General features: G+C 37.4%; 1 protein-coding gene across 2 annotated transcripts in view; it reads left to right on the forward strand.

Annotated features, from left to right (window-relative positions):
• The window catches only part of ACSS3 (acyl-CoA synthetase short chain family member 3), a 155,255-nt gene that overhangs the window by 90,266 nt on the left and 40,672 nt on the right, over positions 1-24,317 (forward strand). For both annotated transcript variants that reach the window (XM_004781261.3, XM_045082952.1), the window contains exon 9: positions 13,812-13,915. In XM_004781261.3, the coding sequence (XP_004781318.1) occupies positions 13,812-13,915 (104 nt within the window). The remainder of the gene's footprint in view (positions 1-13,811; positions 13,916-24,317) is intronic.

Raw genomic sequence — 24,317 nt, forward strand, 5'->3', positions numbered from 1 at the left:
ATCGTCAGCTAAAAGAAGTGTTTTCTAATTTCTTCAAGTCGAACAATGGGTTTGAGTTATTGTTTTGAATTTTTTTAACTTAAATGCGAAGAGTTATGAATTTTATGTTGTTAAAACCCAAAGAAGGAGTTAAAATAGATATCATACCCTGATGGCAGGTGGGAGCAAGAAGCCTTCAGTTTGGGCTATCAGTGGTTTTGTTTTTGGTTCTTGCCCTTCTATATTTTTTTTTGTTTTAGGAAACATTAGATCTGGATTTACATAAAAGTTGACCTATAATCTAATGAATACATTCATTAAAATAAAAGTGTTCATAAAATGAACCTTCCATTACAATATTTCTACTCACCCTCACTTTGTCCCTTTGTTTACTACATTTCAATTTTATTTTCTCCATGTCAGCCAAAAGGATAGAAAAGTAGATTTTTGTTAATAACCTCTTAGGTTGTGGACAGTCTCCATGGCTTAGACAGTTCCAGGGAATTTTGAAGAAACTGTGATTGTAGTTCTTTGCACTCTTTCCTAACAAATGCATTCTGACTGCAGGGTTGTGAAGTTGTGTGTGACTTGCAAGCCAAGGACATCATCTTCTTTTTTTTTTTTTTGACATCATCATCTTTTTTTTGTGACATCATCTTCTTTTCCCATTTGTACGTGGGTTTTAGACATTCTCTGTTACTGTGAAGGCAGAAACCTTTTCTAATTGTACTAGCATACAAAGCAGATACTAGTACTGGATGCCTATTAAATCATCACTTTTTTTTTTTCCAAACTAATACTAATATGGAATATGAGTTTTTAGAGTAAGAGAAATTGCAGTAAGTTCCCCCTGATAATGCCCTTCTGTCTTTAGGAACCCATGTTACTCATGATGGTTTGCACATATTTTTAAATAGATATTTAACGATGTACACCTTCAGCTGTTCAAATCACTACTGTTAATAAATACAAACATTTACTAATTACTTACTACGTGCTCTAGCGGTCTAAGCACCTCTCATTCAGTTATCACTATAAGTAGGAATTGATTATCCTCATTTTATAGATGGGTAGTATTAGGACTGGAAAATTTAAGAAACTCTGGAGAAAGAAACTAACTCAGGCAATCTGACAAGGGCCCACATCCTTCACCCAGACATACTCTTATGAGAAGTATACTAAGAAACTAACTTGACCCAGGCATTTTTGTCATTCATGGGATAAAAGCAGCTTTTACTTCTTGTGTATTTTCAGCCTATTCAAATCATACCTTCACTGAACTTCTGTAATAGGTTCTCACTTGTGAACTAAAGAGATGTTAGAAGGGCCTCATTAAAAACATTTTTAAAACAAGGAAATTTTAAATTTTAAAAACAGGGAAACCAAAGCCCCCCAAATTTGAGTTTGGGTTGGAGACATAATTAACACCAGGACTCAAATCTTTTCATGCAACCATAACTTTCATTTTATAGTTCTGTTCAAGACATTTCATACTTAGTGAACTGACATTCACCAGGTGTTATAATGGCAGACCCACGGTTTTTCTGTAGAGCTTGTGTTCTCTCTTCTCTTACAGGACATTTCCAATGATGAAATTGTGTTTTTGAGATGAGTTACGTATCTCATTAAAGATTGTTTTAAAATGAATTTGGAGAGTTGCCAAAGATTTTCACTCCCAAAGCAAATTTCAGAGGGTATTCTGAAACCGGGAGCTAAGCAGAACTATAAATTCACTTTATGATTGTCGATTAGAAGTCAGAAGCACAGATTAGAGGTCATCCACTGTAATCATCTCATTTTACAACTGAGAAGATGTTGTCACAAAGAGGTGAAGTGACATGCCGGGATTCCAGAGCCACCCTGCAGCAAAGCTGGGACAAGGCAGTACCGGGTGCTGTAGCTAAGATTCTTACTCTGGAGTTAGACACCCTGGGTTCAGGTCTGCCCTTACCAGTTGTGTGACCTCAAGAAAGTTACGCAGCCACTGTGTTCCTTTGGCTCTCCTCCTCCTGCATTCCCCACCTCCTCCTTCCAGAACACAAGTGTAGTAGTTATCATCATCATTTTCCCATGATCTGCTAGTTCAGTCTTAATCAAGTTAGAAAAATTCAGTTCTGCTACTTCCATTCAGGGTATCACAGTCCCTAACACTCTGATGCAGCCCTTTTTTCCAGTTGCGTAATAATGAGAGAATACAAAAAGGAAAAACCAGAGCACCGGAGATGAGCTCAAAAATAAAGTCAACGTGTCTGCGGATTGGAAATAGAATCGATGTGCAAAGTAGGACACAGGGCTGAAGCTAGAGGCTTGCCAGGTGTCCAAGCAGGCGTTGGCTGCAGAGTGTTCTCATTGCGGTGTCAGAGCCGACTCATGACCTGACCACGCAGTGGGGCGTGATACCTCACACACGGCAAGAGCTTTCTAATGACGGTGAGAGCGTGTTTTCTGGACTGGGACTGAGAGCAAGCTTTGGTCTAGAGGTCTGAGTGAGACAGAGAGCAGCCCAGAATTTGGAGAATTAAACTGCCCACCTGCTGTCCTAGAATTAAACTGCCCACCTGCTGTCCTAGAATAGGATCTCTGATATCCTGAGTATCACTGTGCGTTAATAACAATTCTGGACCATCACTGTGACACGGCATCACTTCATCCCCCGCAAACCTATTGGACAGAGAGGGTGATCGTAAGAGAGGGAGCACGAGATAAAAATAATAACAGAGAACTTCTTTTTCTTCTACTCAAGACACTGGTATAGGAGCAGGGATCAACAAACACACTAATGAAGTTGAATAAAGGATCCCATTGCTATGGAAACCTGATTTATAGAGGAGGTAGCTTAACAAATAAGTGGAAGAAGGAGAGACCCTTAAAGAAATTGGTATTGGAACAACTGGCTGTATATAGAGGAAAATGTATTCCCTACCATGTACTCTACACAAAAATAAATATCAGCTGGATTCAAGGCCCTAAAATTGTCAAGCAAAGAATTAATACCTTCAGGAGAAAATGGATAAAGATTTTAATATATCTTAGTAGGAAATGACCATTTAAAGCATAAATCACAAATCATTAAGGAAAATATTGATGACATTTACTGCACTAAAGGAATAATCGCCCACCAAAAGAATAAACAAACTTAAGTGATGAATTATTCACCCAGAGAAGATATTTGCAACATATATAGCCATTAAACATTCAGTGTATAGAAAATAGAAATAACTACAAATCAATAAGAAAACACACAATCCAATAGACAAATGGTCAAAGGATATGGACAGTCAGTTCATAGAGAAGACTAGGATAGTCTGAAACATTGGAAGATCTTTAATCTCACTAAGAGAACAATTTACTCCCGTCATACAGGCAAAAGTTAAAATATCAAACAGTGATACCTGCTTGCAAGTTGTGAAGCAATAGAATGGTTTTTACACTACTGTGGAGATTGCATAGTGAAGCTGTCTAGTAATACCAGATGCTCCACACACTTAATATGCCCCATGACAGGGGTGCCTTGGGGGGCTCAAAGGGTTAAGCCTCTGCCTTTGGCTCAGGTCATGATCCTGGGATCGAGCCCTGCATCAGGCTCTCTGCTTAGCAGGGAGCCTGCTTTCCCCTGTCTCTCTGCCTGCTGCTCTGCCTACGTGTGATCTCTTTCTCTCTGTCAAATGAATAAATAAAATCTTTAAAAAAAATGTGCCTCATGACCAAACCCTTATTGATATGGAGGGATGAGAATGAGAATCTCAAAAATGTGAACAAGAAACCATGTACTTGAACATTGTTAACAAGATTGTTTCAAAACAAAACAAAATATAAGCAATTACATGTATAGTAAACACGTAATGGTAAATAAATTTCATACTATTTTGTATTAATTCAACAGGATATTTAGAAGTGGAAATCAACCAGAACTTCAGGTGTTAGCATGGATAAATGTCAAAAGAATAATGCTGAGTATAAAAAGCAAGTGAAAATTGATTGTGTTTCTCTTACATATGGTAAGAGGAATTTGAAGAATTGCAAAAACCATATTGTCTTGTTTATGTATATGCAAATACGTTAAAAAAAATGCATGGGAATGAAAATATCTGAGCAATGCTGGTTACCTCTGAGGCCAGGTGGCCAGTGGGATGGTGAAGAGAAATGAGATTTAAGTAGTGTTTGGAGAGAATTCAATTGGATCAATAGTATTTTATTTTCTAAGTGACATAAATATGTTAGAATGATAAAACTAGGAAATATGCATAAAACTGGGTGGTTTGCACATAAGTCCATTATATTATCACCTACTCGTGGTCTGTTTCTCAGGGAAGTTAAAAATCTCATAATGGAAAGTTTTTCCCATTATGTTTATGGGCTCATTTTTAAATTTTTATTTATTTATTTAAAAATTAAAAAAAAAAGTCTTTATTTGACAGACAGAAATCACAAGCAGGCAGAGAAGCAGGCAGAGATAGAGGAGGAAGCAGGTTCCCCACTGAGCAGAGAGCCTGATGCGCGGGCTTGACCTCAGGATCCGGAGATTATGACCTGAACGGAAGGTAGAGGCCTAACCCACTGAGCCACCCAGGCGCCCCATGTGCTCATTTTTTAAAAGACTTTATTTATTTATTTGACAGACAGAGATCACAAGTAGGCAGAGAGGCAGGCAGAGTGAGAGAGCGGGAAGCAGGCTCCCTGCTGAGCAGAGAGCCTGATTCGGGGCTTGATCTCAGGACCTTGAGATCATGTCCTGAGCGGGAGGCAGAGGCTTAACCCATTGAGCCACCCAGGTGCCCCTTATATTCTAACGTCATCAATCCTTCTATTTCAAAAGCTTTCAGAGATGTTCTACATCTGACGCACTGCTCCAAATATGTCTGAGTCTCAGAGTGACAATGACCGGATGTTGGACTGCTCCAAATATGTCTGAGTCTCAGAGTGACAATGACCGGATGTTGGATGTCTTTGGATTTATGACTGATTGCGGATGAGCAATCCAACATCCAGCTTTCTTTATTGAATCTTTTTTAAAACTTAGTTGCCGATTATCACAGGGTACTCGAAGCAGAAATGCAAATAATTTAAAGCCATTATTGAAGAAGTGAAGTAAAATTTTAATAATTTATACAAGATAGATACTAAATCTCTCACTGTATTTTAAAGCTAACTGCTTTTTCGTGTTTCATTGGCCATTTGAAGATTCTGTTTTGTGAAATGTTTATCCAAACCTTGGGCACATTTTAATTTTCTTTTTCTTATTGATGTGTAGGATTTTCCATATTCTTTTGATCCAAGTTCTTTATTCACTATATGTATTACAAATAATCTTCACATCCTGATTTCAATTTCTCTTTCAATTAGCAGTGACTTTTGATAAAGAGATACACCTTTTCATCAATGTTGGTTTTTTTTTTTTTTTCCTGTATGGTTCTTGCTTTTTTTTTTTTTTAAAGATTTTATTTAATTTATTTGACAGAGAGACAGAGATCACAAGTAGGCAGAGAGGAAGGCAGAGAGAGAGAGGGGAAAGCAGGCTCCCTGCTGAGCAGAGAGCCTAGTGCAGGGCTCCATCCCAGGACCCTGAGATCCTGACCTGATCCAAAGGCAGAGGCTTAACCTCCTGAGCTACCCAGGCACCCCTGGTTCATGCTTTTTAAAATCCTACTGACACATTTTTCCTATTTGAAGGTTGGAAGTTATTCCTCTGTGTCATTTTCTAGAAGCTTTCTTGTTTCGTGTTTCATATAATCTACCTGGTTTGATTTGTGCATATGCAATGAGGTGAGGGCTCAAGGTTTATTTTTCTCCTCTATGTATCCAGGTAATCAAGTTTCATGCATTTAAAGGGTCCTCTTTTCCACGGCTCTAAATACTGCTTTTGTCATAAAGTGTCCTCAGATTCTTTTTCTTGCTTGCTTCAATTCTATTTCACAGATTGGCCAAATTGCCTATATATGTGCTGCTCTCCCATTGTCTTTGTCACTATAGATTGATAACGTGTCTTGGTACGCAGTAGTAGTAATAATAACAGTACATCCATTTGTTCTTTACTCTTTAATCCTGGCCCGTTATATTTCCATACATGTTTTAGTATTAGACTATCAGTTTACATGCACACACACACACACACACACACAGTCACACACACAGGTAGAATTTTGAGATTACTTTGAGTTTATAGATTGATGTAATCAAAATTGACATGTTAATATTGAGACTTCCAATTCATGATCCTAGCTATCTCTTAATTTATTCAGTTCTTATTTTAGCTCATTAATGCTCTTTTGCTTGTGTGAAAGATCTATCTTTTCTTAGATTTATCTTAAGAAATTTTATTTTTTATTTTTTCTATCAATGTATACTTAACATACAGTGGATAATATAGGTGATTCAACAGTTCTGTACATTTCTTAGTGTTCGTCATGTTAAGTGAACACTTGATCCTCTTTATCTATTTTACCCAGCCCCCCATAAATTATGGATTCAATTTCTTTTGATTCAAACTGCTTCTAAAATTTGTGACCTGACAGCTTTTATTATTTTTAGAAACTTTTATCCATTATCCCTTCAAATATTGCTTCTATCTAATTTTCCCTTCTTAGACATTGATACTTTAATGACACGTTAGAACTTTTTACCATATTACCTATATCTCAGAGCGTCTGTTTTTTTTTTTTTTTCTCCTTTATGCTTTTCAATGGCAGTTTGGTTATTCTCTTTCAACTTATATTTTGGGTTCTTAATCCTCTTTTCAGTTGTGTCTAAACTTTTAGTTTCTAAGTTTATATTTTTGTATCTTTTAGTTCAAAGATAATTATTTGATTCTTATAATTACCAGTTCTTGGCTGATATTATACAAATGTTTCATGGACATATTCAGAGTTATTGTGAAGTCTGTGTCTAATAACAAGAATATCTGATTTTCTCTGTGATTCTTTTTTTGATGTCTCTTTTTTCCTTTACATGTTGGTCATAGAGCCTTCTATCTTAATAGATCATTGTGTGTTACTTTGACACTCTGGAGTTGTTAAGGTCCCACAGAGTAATTCTTATTTTGGCGCACAGTTAGCATAAGGGAAGATGCCTTCGACCCAGGTAGGGATTTAGCTAGCTTGAGGCTAGATTTCAGTATTTGGGAAAGCTAGTTTCTTTCCAGTTTATCTCTATTGCTAGGATATAAATCTTCAGACAGTCCTTCTGAAACCCTGAGGTGTTTTATATCCCACCCCTTCCCACCGTGGGTCTGGAGTTCCAGTTTTCCTCTTCCAAGAGATTGTGATGGCAGGAATTGCTGTTTATTTTCTAAGCCTCTCAGACACAATTTTTGTCCCATTTCTCGGTTTTTCAACCACTGTTTGCTTTGGCATATATACTAACGGGGGAAAAGCAGCAAGTCCATGTCAGACATCTCTGTACCTTTTTTTTTTCTTTGGGACGTTAATGCTTCTAAGGCTCATTAACCTCATAGTTCTCTGATACCTTAAAGAGATCTTTCTATCTTTACGTTCGGTCTAGCTTTCCTGGTTGTGCTTGAAGGAGAGATTGGTGGACAAAATGCTAGTAGATCCTTGACAGAGTGACAAATGCAGGTGTAACACCAACGCTAGTGGCTTTACATTTTAAAAGTGAATTCTAGTGGGGAGCAAGTGGAGGAAAATAGAATGAAGGAAAATGGAGATAACCTCAGGGACACTGGTGGCAACAAGTAATGATGTTCAGCGAACGAGGAGTTGATGAGGCATTGCTGAAATAATCTATTTTTATTCAACTTCTTTTGGCACAAGTGAAGAGTAATTTTCACTTGTTTGGTAGTTTATGGAGCTTGAAAGAAATACTCGTTTTGGTTTTCTCCTGTTCCTAATTTATTACCTGAAAATTCTTCATCAGAATTTATATTTAGCTTTTTATCCATTTCTGTGCAGCTCCTTTTTATTTGAGACTAAAATTAATTTGACAGTATTGCTGTTTTTCTGTTTCTCTTGGCTTAATTTTCAGCTTCATTTGAGTCTTGAATTCTACTCAATTTTTTAGAGAATTGGGGAAAGGTGTCCAGACTTCATTCCTATTAATCCCCTCCACTGTATTTTTCCCTACTCTGGATATTGTATATTACAATTCTGTTTTAAGTTTTTAGTATTATATGTTTGGAAGTAAATTCATCTTCCCATATGTTACTATCATCAGAACATTACCCATGTATTTATAAGTCTATCATAATCTAGGACAGCACTGTCCTGTCAAACTTAGTTCTGCCATATGGTAGGTACTAGCTACATGTGACTATTGAATTCTTGACAAGGGGATAATCCTACCATGACATTGACATTTTTATTTTATTTTTTTTAATTTTAACCAATTTAAAATTTAAGTAGCCAAATATAGCTGGCAGATACCATATTGTGTACGGTGCAGATAGAAGACCTACGTAATTAACTTAGATAAATTTATTCACCAGAATCCGAATTACTACAAAAGAATGGTTAATTTGTAACATTTATAAACTTTTCTTTAAAGATTTTATTTATTTATTTATTTAGAGATAGAGATTGTAAGCAGGGGGAGGACAGTGGGAGAGAGAAGATCTCAAGTAGACACCAAGAACTGAGCACAGTGCCAGATGCAAGGCTGTATCCCATGACCCTGAGATCTGTTCTGAGCCCCTGAGCCAAAATCAGGGGTCAGTTACTTAACTGACTGAGCCACCCGGGTGCCCCTTTATAAAATGTATTTTTAATGAGAAATTATTTAAATTTTTTTGATATGTGGCATTTATCTCTTCATATTAATAAAATAAGGGCAAAATCATTAATGAGAAATGTAACTGTTAAGTGATACTACTATTCTTTTTTTTTTCTCCTAAGCCACAAAATGTCTTTTAAAAAATAAGGCCATTTATGCCCTTAAGTATGAATTTATCTTTAAATTATCTTGTAATTTATCTTTAAGTTATAGAGTTATACTAACTTCTTTTTTCTTGTAGTAATCATCTTGGTTATAAAAATATCACATAACATAGAATGGTTTTGCTTACTATGAGGAATTGAGAGTCAAATAATATTTAAGTATTTACTGTAAGACTTAACTTTTTCATTAGTCATATTCTGTTCCTAAATCCTTGTATACAGTATGCTAATGTTCATTAATGTTACATAATTGGGAGTTTGTAATTGATAAAAGTAGTAACTTTGGGGCAGTTTGAGGAATTTTAATAAAAAAATAGATTGGTAGTTTCTAGTACATTTAAGGAAAGGAAGTATCTGTACTACTTTGACATTTTTCTAAATCACCAATGATCTCACGATTTTTCCTCTACTTTTTATAAAGAGTAAGTGATTTTAATGGAAATGGAAGAGATCGTCTGGCATGCAGAAAAACCAGAAATCAATTTTTCTATGCATTGTGGACTGTCATCCTTTTCTATATTGCTTATTAGTGCCAGCATGGAGATTGCTACCATCATGATAAAACTGTAACTAAAATCTGAGAAAAATAAGTGATAAATTTGTATGGCAAAACCGTAATGATAAATGCTAAGTTTTAAAATATATAATGTAGAAATTTGTCATCAGATAAAAACTCAAAGGTAATTTACAGTTATCATTTATAACCAATTAATTAGATTAATTGTCATTTACTTGACTGGGAAAAAAGCCAAAAAATTAATTGAAACTTATAAAAACTGCTGATAATATCAAGATATTTATTGTTCTTTGATTAGCCAAAAATTATTTTGCATTATGTGCTAATAGTTTGACAATATTTTACACCATGTTTTCAAAAATATATATAATTGTAGATCTGCAGTCTGGATCATCTAAAGTTCTTTAGAATAAGCTGTGGCTTGATGGACGATGGGAATGTGACCTCTGAGATCTATAAAACGTCCTTACTCTTTGCCTACATTGTTGGAATCACCCAAACCTCTTTATGAATTTTAATACAAATTATTTACATGTATAATGTTCATAATCACAGAGGTTTTCTGCCATATTAGGAATTGAACTGCTTAAAGAAGAAATAATTAAAATAAATTCACATTTCCAGCCACAGGATTATCAATAATATGGTCTTTATATTTAAAATTTTGTTTTGTTGCGGTGCCAGGTGGCTCAGCCCTTTAAGCCTCTGCCTTCGGCTCAGGTCACGATCTCAGGGTCCTGAGATCGAGTCCCGCATCAGGCTCTCAGCTGAGCAGGGAGTCTGCTTCTTCCTTTGCCCTTCCCCCCAATTTCACTCTCAAATAAATGGATAAAAATCTTTAATAAAAAACAACTTTTTGGTTTTGTTTTTACATAACATCTAAAGCCAAAGATGTATTGACCACATTTTAAACTATAAAACTTTACACTAAGCTTTTTCTATTTTAACCTAGTTTTAATAATTTAATGTATTAATATTTGTTTCATTGTACCATATCGGGTTTGTCAGATGAGGTCATATTTGATATCCACATTTTAATATTTTTTAATTTTAATTTTTTTTTAAAAATTTATTTATTTTAGAGAGAGAGAGCAAACATACACACATATACGCATGAATGTGGGAGGGCAGAGGTAGCGGGAAAGAGAGTCCCAAGCAGACTCCGTGCTAACCCATGGGACTCAATTCAGTGACCCTGAGTTCATGATCTGAGCCAGAATCAGTAGTTGGACACTTAACTGATGGAGTCACCTAGGGCCCCCCCCGCACTTTAATCTGAAGCAAGTTATAAATGAATACACATTTGATTATCTAAATTTTATCTCAAATTGCAAATATATATATATGTCAAAAAATCTGATTTATTCTTTTCTAGTCTTTGTCTCTTATTATTCTCTCTTTTTATTTTCCCATTTTCATCCTTTTTTTCTTTTTCCCTTGAGTGCTTTTAGCAGCACTTGCATACTTTGAGAAGTCACTCACCGAAATGATTGATCCACATTATTTTTTTTAAAGACTTTATTTATTTATTTGATAGACAGAGATCACAAGTAGGCAGAGCAGCAGGCAGAGAGAGAGAGAGAGAGAGAGAGAGGGAAGCAGGCTCCCCACTGAGCAGAGAGCCTGATGCAGGGCTCCATCCCAGGACCCTGGGATCATGACCTGAGCCGAAGGCAGAGGCTTTAACCCACTGAGTCACCCAGGCGCCCCTGATCCACATTATTTAAATAGTTTCTTAACAAAGACTTGTAATGGGTTCTTTCATTATTTTTCCTGGTATTTCCCTCCATTATGGACACTCCTACTTTGTTTTCTGATTTCTCCTGCCTATCCTAAGTTCCCCAGACAGAACTTTTAGCATGACTTGCCATTCCTTATTTTTGTACTACACCCAGTTTGTGTTTGAATGTACTCAATCTCCTAGACTACTGATTGAGTCTGCGGAAGCCACATGGCTGCTCTTCAGTTCTTTCACTTTTATGATATTCATAAAAAATTTCCTAAAATAGAACTTTTCTCTCTTCAAGTCACTCTTCCATTGTCTGTTTCCACAGTCTAACAAAACAGCAGGCTTCCTCTTTTACTTAGAAGAATGAATCAAGCTGACACAAGTTTTGCCAACTCCCCACCTTGTACTTCATCTTTCTAAGCTTCTAGGAATGTCTATGTATCTAGAAATCCCAGATATTTTTATTGGTGTTTGGGTCATGAACATGAATACTCAAGGAGCTCTCAGTCCACTGTGGGACATGGATAAGAAACAAATCAGTATAGAATGAAATACATGTCTATAGCAGAGGACCTAAGTGTATATAGTTGAAGCATGGTGTGGGGATGTCTGAATCTCTATGAATTTTAATGAGATAATAAGAAAATGGTAAGAAATCTCCTATGGCTATATTATACTATTTAAGATGAGTAGGTAGCCTGTTTATTTATTTGGTTTTTACTTTGATGACAATGAATTGACTCTTCAAAATGCATTCCTTTTTTTTTTTTCTTGTCAAGTTAAGGTGATTTTTCTTTTTTTTTAAATTTTATTAATTGTCTTTTTTTAATTTAATTTTATTTTTTCAGAGATCCAAGATTCATTGTTTATGCATCACACGTGGTGTTCCATGCAATATATGTCCTCCTTAATACATACCACCAGACTCACCTAACCCCCCACCCCCCATAACCTCAATTTGTTTCTCAGAATCCAATCTCTCATGGTTCATCTCCCCCTCTGATTTCCCCAATTCACTTTTCTTCTCCTTCTCCTAATGTCGTCTATGTTATTCCTTATGCTCCACAAGTAAGTGAAGCCATATAATTGACTTTCTCTGCTTGACTTATTTCAAGCACACAGAACCACCTGTGGTAACCAACCCAGCACTGACCCCTCATTACCTGACTTGCTTCAGAAGCTCTGACCCATGCTTCAGTGCAGCTGCCCTTCCCAGTCAGTTTTGCCTAAATCCTAGAATGACAGGCCACTTCCTTGAGAAGGCTGGACAAAACCCCAGCTCACACCACATCTTCCAATACAGGAGTTTTTTGATAATTTGATAATTGACTTTCTCTGCTTGACTTCTTTCACTCAGCATAATCTCCTCCAGTCCCATCCATGTTGGGTATTCATGGAGTATTCATGGCACCTTCTGATGGAGGTGTATATGGACCATATTCCATTGTGTATATGGACCATATCTTCTTTGACCATTTGTTTGTTGAAGGGCATTTTGGCTCTTGCCACAGTTTGGCGACTGTGGCCATTGCTGCTATGAACATTGGGGTACAGACAGCCCGTCTTTTCATCACATCTGTATCTTTGGGGTAAATGCCCAATAGTACCCAATAGTATAATTGCAGGGTCATAGAGTAGCTCTATTTTTAATTTTTTAAGGAATCTCCACACTGTTTTCCAAAGTGGCTGCACCGACTTGCATTCCCACCAACATGCATTCCTTTTTTGACAGACAAGACTATGGAGACATCAAGAATGGAAGAAAACAATCATTCTTTCAATGAACCACCAATAGTGTCAACCCAATTCCATTTGTTTATTTCATCCTTTCTATTCTGTGGCATGGTGCTCCATGTCAAAAATTTGTCATCTCTTGATAACCTTATATTCCTTTTGATAAGAATCTTTTGACCTAGAAGGCCACAGTGGCATTTACTTTTATCTTTTTTATTTTTTTCTTTAAGATTTTATTTATTTATTTGACAGATCACAAGTAGGCAGAGAGGCAGGCAGAGAGAGAGAGAGAGGAGGAAGCAGGCTCCCTGCAGAGCAGAGAGCCCGATGTGGGGCTCGATACCAGGACCCCAGGATCATGACCTGAGCTGAAGGCAGAGGCTTTAACCCACTGAGCCACCCAGATGCCCCGGCCTTTACTTTTAAATAACCTGTTTTTCCTATGTATATCCTTGGAATTGAGTAAATATGTGCTTGAAATCAGAGTAATCTTTACCAAGGAAACTGACCAAAATGAACAAGAGCATCATATTTATGAGCTTATATGTTGCTTTAGCTGATACTCAAGAGTGTATTTTTGTGTATAGACTTAAGTAGAATGTAGCAATCAAACGTGGAGCTAAAATTAGCAGAGATAATGTCAAGGCGGAAAAGGTTTTTCATCTTTGGTCAGTAGATGAATATGACAGGTGTATTACAATGATCAACTCAGTTGCTCTTCTCAAAACTGAGAAGCTGTAGCTATGGATTCTACTTTTGAAGCCCCTCTCTTCAGTGCTGCGATGTGCATTTGGTTACTTTTGAGTCAACATGAACAATGGTTCTCACCATTTTGTAGTATGATACTGTGATAGCACAATAATGACAGAATTAATGTGGTCGGATTCTAGAACATTTAAAAGAATGAGGATGACATTATTCACATTTTCCAGGAATAATTTGAATTCTCCCTACCTCTTGTATTCAGGTTCAAAACATTATTTGTGGCTGGAGAACGATGTGATGTGGATACCCTGGAATGGTCCAAAAAGGTCTTCAGAGTACCTGTCTTAGACCACTGGTGGCAAACTGGTGAGCATTTTCCAAGCATGTCCATAAATACTGCAGAGTGTTCAAAAACATTGCAAGGGAGGAAAATTCAGAACTCTGACCATCAGGCACAAACTCAGGACTTAGGCGGTTCTGGTTTCAGTAAAAATACACAATTCTTTGGTATTCCTTTGGTTAAAACTATCTCTGCAAATGATATTGATGACCCCCTTCTCTTGGTCCCTAGGTGTAAAGTCCTGAAGACCTCTTTTGCTTCTTCTCCTCTTTGCTTTGCCTATATCCAGTAAGTTACTACGTCTCAGATTTTCCTTTGAAGTGTCTGTTGGATTCATACCACCTCCACACCCCCTATGCCTTCGAGCTGCGGCAGCTGCATTATTATCTGCTCCAATTTAAATTCTCCTTATCAGCCATCTCTGTTCTCTCTGCTCTCCTATACATTTTGCAGGCTGGTTCCAGAGTCTTTTTTTTTTAAAGCACTGATTCTCTCATAAGATTTTCTGTGGTTCTCTGGCTCCCTTCTTGTGTTCCATAAAGTCATATCTCTTCTGCCTAGCATGGAAGACAGAGAAGTGTATCTTTTCCCAAAACATTTTTCATTGTCTACATAACTGACTTATTTACTTATTTTGTTTATTCTCTCTTTTTCTCCCGCTAAGTCATCCTTGGGAAGCAAATTGTTGTATTAAGTAGATATAACATAAGATCTGACACAAATTTAAAAAAAAAAAAAAAAAACACCTCTCTGCTGCTTCTCTTGAGGCATAATTTTGTACATATGTGAAAGTAAGTAGATTATCTAGGACCTGTTTTCCCTGTCACTAAGTGTCGAAATTTTGTTGGGTTTTCCATTTGACCCATTAAAGTAACTGTGAGCTGAGAACCTTGTGGGCTTCCTCTGCACATACTTTAGTTCAATTCCACTTGGTTCTATAAATTAGATCAACCCTCTTAGATTAATGTTTTCAGAATGTTCATCTTCTGAGTAACTGCGGCAGAGTGTCAAATTTGAATTAAAAAACGAGCAAAGTTTCTTTGCAAAAAATAAGCTTGATTTTTAAAATGATTAGAAGATCAAGTGAGAGATTAAAATTGAAGTTCAGTGTTAGGTATTTTAGAATGCTTTGATATCGGTAAATGATTTTTTTTTTTTTACATTATCTTCTTGCGTATTGCTCTTTGGAAAAACGTGTTTCCCATATTGTAACATAAAATATAAAACGAGTGGTCAGAGTGGGATACAGTTTCCTTTAAGTACAAGGCAAACCAGGAAGTGTTTCTAGTCTTTCTAGTTTTATTTGCCAGGAGAGAAATTCCTTATCTGGATTCAGATTTGCGACTATTTAGGAAACAAAAAAGATAAGACAGAATTCAGAGAAAGAGCAATGCTACATGTAGAAATACATAAAAACAAGTGAAGAATTATTGCCTCTGCAGAGAAAACTATTTATAGAAATGCTGCATCCCCCATTCCCCAGGAAAGTTCTGACAGTTATTCTCTTGGGCCGGGAGAGGAAAATATCTTGTCCATTTTTTGAGGTGGTTTTCCTTTCCTGGCCAAAGTGAGGAGTTGTTTCCCACTCTTCCTCGAATGTTTGTGGAAGAGTGTTGTTTTCCCCCCACTGAAGGTCACTATGCCACAGCTTACTGAAGGGAAACCAGCACTTTAATAAATAAAATCATGATTCTCTTCCTTTTTCTTAATATTATTGTACACAATGGCATGTGCAGATATATGTAGTTAGTGTGTCCGGGCTTACAGAAAAGCTTACTGATGCCTGAGAAACAAGCATCTGAGGCCCCTGGTGGGTACTGGGTTTCGTGTGAATTTGCAGGTTTTCTTTTATGTATTGTTCAGAGCAAATTAATAGCCACATTACGCCAGGATGCTGTCACTTTAATCAGGGTTGAATGGATGCTCAATACAGTGGAAGACAGTGGATTTCTACTAGTCATGACTGATTCTTTCTGTCCCCTCTTCATCTGATTTTATAGAATTTGATACTGTGTCGAGTGAAAGTGCACAGATTCCTACACGTGGAGAGGTAGGCAGTAGCCGGCTAGGTAGGTCATTTCAAACTTTATGAAAGAAATTCATCCTAGGTGATGCAGATGTCAGCCACTAACAAAATCTAGTTAGGATTTTTATTCTGTTGTCTAGAGGAAGTCATTATTTTCAAAGATGTAGGTTGTGGTAATCGCGAAGTGATACTGGAGTTTAATATTTGCAGCCGTTCACTAAGGTCGTATCACATTAATGTTGAATCTCCGGAGCGAGGGAAGGCAAGTACTTTGTGGGTTATTATTAACTCTTAGGAAAAAGAAAGGAAAGGTCGATATTTCTGACACGGTCATCAATTTCCTAATGTTTTACATATGGAATAGTTGGGGGTGCATTTCCACAAGAGGTATACCAATAAAAACCTGATAACATTTGAAGAAATACTAAGCTTTGGCCAAAGGAGTGCTTTTCATTTCAAATGTCAGGTTTTGTACAAGATCTCTTTTCTTTTTATTGACTTAGAAATTGATTTTTTTGTATAATCGTACACTCTTACAAGCCTTCCATACAATGTATAATTTATGAATTTGCTCTCTGATCACATTAATATATGGGCACAAATGAGCTGTTTCAAAATGGTGATGTATGATTTGGAATTAATTAGGGCTATGTTAAGTGACTAAAATGTGTGAATGAAAATTGATTAATTCCTGTGACTTGAGTTGTAAGAAGGCACTCTGCAGGAAACCCGTTTTATTACCATGTTGTTTTTGTTACATAAGTGACATTTGTATTCGTGACTACAGATTTCTAGTGACTAACATTCTCTTTTGGCCCCTAAATATCCACACTCTTTAGTATCTGATTTATGTAATATCTAAGATTTCTAAATTGAGAACTAACCTGTGGAAAATTTGAGAACTGATCAACTCCTTGTAGGAATACTTTAATAAAGACCACTGTTCAGGGGAGCCTGGGTGGTTCAGTGGGTTAAAGCCTCTGCCTTCAACTCAGGTAATGATCTCAGGGTCCTGGGATTGAGCCCCGCAACGGGCTCTCTGCTCAGCCGGGAGCCTGCTTTCTCCTCTCTCTCTCTCCGCCTGCCCCTCTGCCTACTTGTGATTTCTGTCTGTCAAATAAATAAATAAAACCTTAAAAAAAAAAAAAGACCACTGTTCAACATGACTGAAATATTAAGTATTTGTTTTGGGTTGTGATAGTGATAGTTGTGAATGCAAACATGTGGTTTCATACAGAAAATTCATCTTGGTAAAGTTTGATGGGGATGGTTGTATCCACATGGTTTGTAAATCTGGATAAAAGGCAAATTGTTGTCATTTACCCAGATGTCTTATCTCCCTAGCAACTCATCTATAAAATGACTGAAAACATCTGGATTAGAGACTGAATTTTCCATTTTCTTTTGTACAGAGAGAGAAACAGAGGTGCTACAATCATCATTTACAAGGGGGAAATTAAGAGAATAGAAAATCATCCTATTAAGATATGGTAATTCATGTGCAGAAAAAATAAACAGCCAGAACTTCATTATCCTCAGGTGTACAATCATCAGAAAACCACTGTACCGTTATTAATCATTTTTCGCTTTTCCAGAAATCAGATACAAGAGCAACATTGTAGAGAGAAAGAGTTGTCTGTGTAGTGCCTGGTGTCCTTTGTAGGAAGGTTTTTTGTTTTTTTGTTATTTCTGATTGAAGATAACTATAAGGAATGGTTTTCCTTATAACTGAATGACCAAGTGCAAACAAGCAAACAAACAAAAAGCCTCCTTAAATTTCAGAGACTAATTACTAAAACCCAAAACATAATAGATCTTATTTTTTTTTTTTTTTTTTTTTGAGGTTTTTCACCTTTCCTCTCTTCTCCTGCCCTTTCCTTGCTATTGACTGCTAAGTTATGGTAGTACTGGTTTAGAAATCATGGTAACCAGAGCTTGGCGTCCCACTTTTCAATGTTATTTAGGTGGAAACACTATTTCTTCACATGCCATCAGTCAGCTAATGAAAGACAATGACTGCGAGGTTAGAATACTCGAATTCCACGAAGGCTTTTATAAAAGACAACTTGGTAAAGCGTTGAGATGAAAGGAATCCATGATTCTTCCCATCTGCTGCCAAAATATTATCTGTGTGGTCCCCTTCCGAAGATACAGAGCTGACATGGAAAGTGTTTCAAGTACCTTATGCCCAAGTAGAGAGGAAGTAATAGAGGGGCACCTCGTGGCTCAGTGGGTTAAAGCCTCTGCCTTTTGCTCTGGTCATGGTCTTAGGGTCCTGGGATCGAGCCCTGCATTGGGCTTTCTGCTCAGAGGGGAGCCTGTTTCTCCTTCTGCCTGCCTCTCTGCCTACTTGTGATCTCTCTCCCTCTGTCAACTAAATAAATAAAATCTTAAAAAGAAAGAAAGAAAGAAATGACATGAGAGCTGCCAACTGGTGCAGCAATTGGGTGGTTTTGTTTGTTTGTTTGTTTTTTTTTACTTGTTTGGTTTCTATCACTTTAATGGAGGAGTCAGATTCTGCATCGAATTTCAAGAGCCCTGAGAAGGGATTTCAATGAGAAAATATAAGTCACGTAGTGGATTGAGACATTGGTGACAACTTAAGTTATTGATCTTTCTTTATATGCCTTGAGCCATCTTTGCTGAGTTCTTATGTCTTAGAGTAATCACAGTATTTCAGTCTCTGGTTGAACTGCTACAGTTTTAATTGCAATTGCCAGTTCTGAAGTCACTATATTCTATATATAGCCTAAATCCTCCTTCTTTGAGGAGTCTGATAATGCTGGATTTTATTAAAGTGGTTCCAAATCCTCCAGCAAACGTCACTCATTCTACTTCTTAAATCAAAATTATTGATCCTAAAAGTACACACAACCCTAATACTATATTATTAAAATGTGTCAAGGCTACTTGACGTGATAATCCTTATTTTTGCACAATTTGATAGGATGTACTTTCTAAGAACAGACAACTTGGACAACAGCTTGAACCACAAAAATTGGTGAGGCTGACCTAATTTAGTCCATATCCTTAGGTTTACCTGGATAAGCTCCATTAGCCCAGGATTTTTTTAAGACAGCAATATATTTTCTCTACAAAAATCAAATCTACAAAAATTGAATAATTAATTGCAGTTTAATAACAATTACCCTGAACAGGGATCTATGTGGTAAATGGTACAGGTTCAAATATAGTCCATCTCATTCCTCCTAGCTAGACTAACTGTGCAACCCATAGCCAACATCTGACAATTTGATATAAAAGGTAGCAAAGTTTAAGCCACATTTTTTTCCGGATCATCCTCTTCCTTTGTTACTCCTGCTTTCTCAGACTTTCTACTCTTATACATAAGTTCATACACTTTTTGCCAAGAGATTCTAATCTGTCAGTTTATAGTCCTAAATTTAGTCCATAGTAGGAAATGTTTTTTATCTTTGGAATTCAGCATTGGAAACTTTATGATTCCTATTATTTCTACCTTTTTAGAAATATATTTGACAACTATGTGCAAAATGTGTGACTTTCTTATAACTCGAATGTACTTTGCCCCATGCAAAGTCCTGTTTTGCTGCAGAATGCTTTTCTAGGACTAAGGTGTAAGGAGCTCTATATGGGTGACACGACAGTGAGGAAAGCCTCTTCTTGGTGACTTACCTTGAAGATGCTATCTTTAGTTATTTGCAAGCTCTTCTCTGGCTTGGGTGCCCATAGTCGCTAGCAAATGCTTCTCCGGCTGCAGATCTCAGCATGAAATACACTTACGTACAACCAAATGCTGCCTTCCTGTGTTTACTTTCTAACTCTTCGTTATTCCTGGCTTTTGGGTTTTACTTAATGTCCAAGTCCGAGTGGTCTAGCTTCATTAAAGTACAGGTCTGTATTTCAAAGACAATGAGTTCCACTAACTCTCAAAATGCACACTGTGGAATATGGAGTGCTGGGCTGAAGTGGGCTGTGCTGGCAATGCCTTTGCTCCATGACCTGGGCTGTGCAGGGTACATATACCCCAGGCCACCTTCGGATAATAGCCTGCAGAGTCTTCAGTGATGTGAATGAATCACTACTGTCTGTTGCCTTTCTGGGTTTCTCAATGCAGTGATCAAAAATAAACCCATTTCTTTTTTTCTCATTCATGGGGAAGACATTTTACGTAGTTTAGCATGAGAAGTTGTGATTAAGGGAAAGAACAGTTCTATGGATCTCAGCAGTGTTCAGCTAGGGATGCCGACAGTATCCATCTGCTGAGAAAGAAAAACGTCCTGACGTCATCTTTGTTTCCTGGCAACAGTATTTTTTTTTTTCTCACTTAGAGCAATCTTCATTAGTTTAAGGTAGGTAATTTTTACTGATCATTTGAGAAGCAGGGGCTTAGAAGTAAGCTCCATGAATTTGATTTGTGGAAGGAATAATCTCTTGTCAAATGTAAGGCAGCCCTGATGAGGCTTTTCTTTTTGAAAGTGAGTAACTGTTGACAAATTTTTAATCCATCTGAAAATGAATCTTTCAAGTCAAATAGCAGCCATTGAATCAGACTTTGTCCTCTTTACAGCATGATAATGTAGAAAGAACATCACGTTGGTATTTTTCCCCCCCAAATATGATTACATGAAATAGTTCGTATATGTATAACTGCTTTTTAGAATATGTATTTGTACTCATTATTGTTTTAGTAATAATGTTTTCACAGAAGAGTGAACACTGGAAAATCAAGTAATAATATAAAGTTGGTTTGGTCTTTGAAACGTCACCTATTCTAATCCTCCTACCTTTGGCAAGAATCACATTTAATACACTCTTGAAAGGTGAAAATCTGTTATGTTTTTGTAGATCTTTATAAGAAAAAAAGAGTTCCTAAGCCCTCCCTTGACTATCTGGAAAATTCTCTTTCCCGCTGTTGCATGTAAACCCCTACACTGCAGGTCCATCAACCCTCCAAATAGTTCCCAATTCCTTTTTTTGCTGTCAGTTCTGATTTCGAAAACCACAGGTGACTATTCTCCTTGGAAAAGCAATGTAGGTGGTGGAAAGTGTTGCAGAATCCTAATAGGACAGCCCTTAAATTCTGGTTCAGCGACTGACCTGATGGCCAGGGGCAAGTCCTTGATCTTTTGTCTAAACTTTATCTCCTGGGCTCGTAGAAAGCTTGAAATGAAGTGAAATGTGTACAAACGATGCAGCAGACTTCCTGGACTATCACAAGACTCAATAAACATGTTCCTTTTTCTTTCCTTTCTATGAATCACGCTTCACGAATATGAAGACCATCTTCAGGCTCCTGGCCTGTAGGTAATCCAGACTCAAGAAAACTTGGAACTTAAGGGCTCAATTTATACATGAGGAAAAGTAATCATAGAGAGTTTCATTTCTCAAAGTCAACCGGCTAGTTAAGATTAGAATGGAAGCTCTCCTTGCACTCTTGTCCGGAGCCCTCCCTTCCTTGGTCTTATCTTAAGCCTTCATTAATTCAGCGTATCTTATCTGACTCAACTGCAAGTTATTTATGAGTTTTCCCACAGTTACAGGCAGTAAGGAGCTGGTAAAGGAGAAGGATAAGACCCCATCTCAAATTAATGGTCTGCTTCCAGTACAAAAAGTTAGGCTGCTTTGAATTAAGTATTTTAAACAGTAATCGTACCATCTCGAGAACACAAAGATTAAATTGATTTTCTTTCACCAGTGTACATCTCACTGCTCTGCTTTCTTTCTGCTACCTTCATTCAAGTTATTTATAGCTCACTGTATAGATTCAGAGGTGGAGAGAATGGTTTCTTTACAAATTGCTTTTATGCCCATCATGATGCTGTGATTAATATGACTCAGCGGTACTAGGTTGCTGACTTGATTGATTTCCAGGACTTCAGCTGTCTGCCTGGGCCACCAACTTCTAAATCTATACTGCTTAAATGTAGTGTTTCTAGAACCATGGTGTGTACAGAATAGCGATTTTCAAGTGCGACAGGAGCTCTTATCAACGGAGTTGGGCTCTATGAACCTGCCACTGTGTTCTTCCTCTTAACCCTCACTCACATGTACCCCTCTTTCCACGTTGCTTTTCATGTGTGAGCCAAAACCCTCAGGTGGTCCCTGGACTTCTCCCTCTTGCTCTTTCTCCAGACCCAAACAGTCACCAAGACCACGTGACCCAGAGCATAGCTCAGATTCGGACTCATCTCCCACTCCCCCGCATCCTCAGCAGACCGCCAGCATCTAATGGACTTCTGGCTCTGAACTGGGATCCTTGGCTTAGTGCTCCAGTTTGCAACTGAAGAGATTTTTCTACCACGCAGTCCTGTGCAATCACTTCTGCTAAACCCCTTGTATCTCTCCTTGTTTCTGCAAAGGTATCCACGTTTCTCACCATGCCATAGAAGACACTTTGTGATCTGCCTCCACTTGTCTCTCGCACTTTGTCTCTCGTTCTCTCTTAGCCACCCAGTTGCCCTGAGCTTTGCTGTGCTGAATAACGCTGTCAGTCCCTTGATGGTCAAACTGCTCAACCTTTGAACATGCCATTTCTGTTTGGCATGTCTTCCCACCCTGAACACTGCCTTCTCATTAAAAGAAATGCCTTTCAGAGAATCCCATAAATATGTATTGAAGGACTGACCTTTGAATATCATTCTTGGGATAAGAAAATGTTGGAACAGAATTATAATGGTAACATAGAGCTTTTTCTCCTCTGAATCCTCTACTCTCCCAGTCCCTGACTCATTTTAGAATTGCATTATTCTGTGACTTGCTATTTATTTTTTAAGAACTCTGACCTTAATAATGGGAACTGGAGCCTAAACACATGTAAGAAGTATGTATTTACTAGTCAGCAAACATTTTCTGAGCATGAAATGTCAGTCAGTAGACTGTGTTTGGTCCTGCTGATTCAAATGGTTCCCAAGCACCCAGGAACAACCAGATTTCAACTACTGGCTAGGAGAGGGCTTTTTTGTTTGTTTGGTTAGGTTTGGTTTTGGGGTTTTTTGAGGAGAGTTTTCAGATCACTATATGCACAATGTTTTTTTAAGAATTGCAGTAGTTCTTTTTTTGAAAACATTTATAATATTTTTAGTGGCTAGTGTTCCAAGTGCCTATTACTGTGCAAAAAAAAAAAAAAAAAAAAAAAAAGAATCAAAACCTAGGAGCTTAAAACAACATCCACTTATCATGGTTTCTTGGGTGTGTGTGCTGGGCAACAATCGGCAGGGCTTTTATGTTCCACATACTGGTTTTTGTTTGTTTCCATGTACTGTTGATCGAGACAACTCAGGCAGTATTTGGTAGAGAATGGCTGGTCTGATGGGTCCTAGATGGGTTTACTCTCTTGCTTTGGAGTGACTGGAAGGCTAGAGTTGGTCAGGACTGTTGATGTGAATGCCTGCAAATGGCATTTTTAGTGTGGAAGATTCCGAATAATAGGCCATTTTACATGGTAGCTCAGAGGTTCCAGAGAGAGAGTGATTTAAAACCCTTCAGACCTGTGCCTGGAAACAAGGAATTGCTTCTACTCTTTTCTCTTAGAACCATCAAAAAGCAGCCCAGATTCAAATAGAGAGGACCCGCCTTCCAGTAAGATGAGGCTGAAACAGGGGCGCCTGGGTGGCTCAGTGGGTTGGGCCCCTGCCTTCGGCTCAGGTCATGATCCCAGGGTCCTGGGATCGAGCCCCACATGGGGCTCTCTGCTCAGCTGGGAGCCTGCTTCCCTTCTCTCTCTGCCTCTCTGCCTACTTGCGATCTCTCACTCTGTCAAATAAATAAATAAAAATCTTAAAAAAAAAAAAAGACATATTTAAGATGAGGCTGAAACATATTGCAGCCATTCTGAATCTCCACGGTGGGTCAGTATCTAAGTTGTGGATATAGTCTTCTGAATTCTTCAATATAATGTCCCCTTTGCTCACCATTCATCAATAACTTCTGTCAATATTTTCATATGTATCTTGCCAACATATGTATTTTTGTTCAACATGTAGTATTTACAAAAAAGAATCATACTCATTCTGTTTTACAGATTTTCTAAACAATATTTTGTAAGAATTATTTCCTATCAGATATTTTTCTATGATGTTTGAATATCTTTGCATTCTTAATTTGGCTTAATCTCTATTTTTGAACAATCTTCTAAGCATTAATATAAATAATACTATGATAAGTGCTTAATATTTGTGAACTCCCACAAATATTTCCTTATATGTGTTCCATAAAGTATGTGTACAACTGTGTTAAAGAGTATGTGCATTTTTAAGGGCTTTTGTAATTGCCAAAGTGCCTTTCAGAAATATTGTGTTGATCTATACACACACTAACACTTATGTAACAAAAAATGATTATCTTTGGCTTATGTGGGCAGTCTGTCTCCCTTGCACCACCTGACTGGTCCTTAGTCTTTCTGCTCATCTAGTGAATTCTTT

Source organism: Mustela putorius, unplaced genomic scaffold, assembly GCF_011764305.1.
Source record: "Mustela putorius furo isolate JIRA1106 unplaced genomic scaffold, ASM1176430v1.1 tig00000640_pilon_pilon_pilon, whole genome shotgun sequence".
Lineage (NCBI taxonomy): Eukaryota > Metazoa > Chordata > Mammalia > Carnivora > Mustelidae > Mustela > Mustela putorius.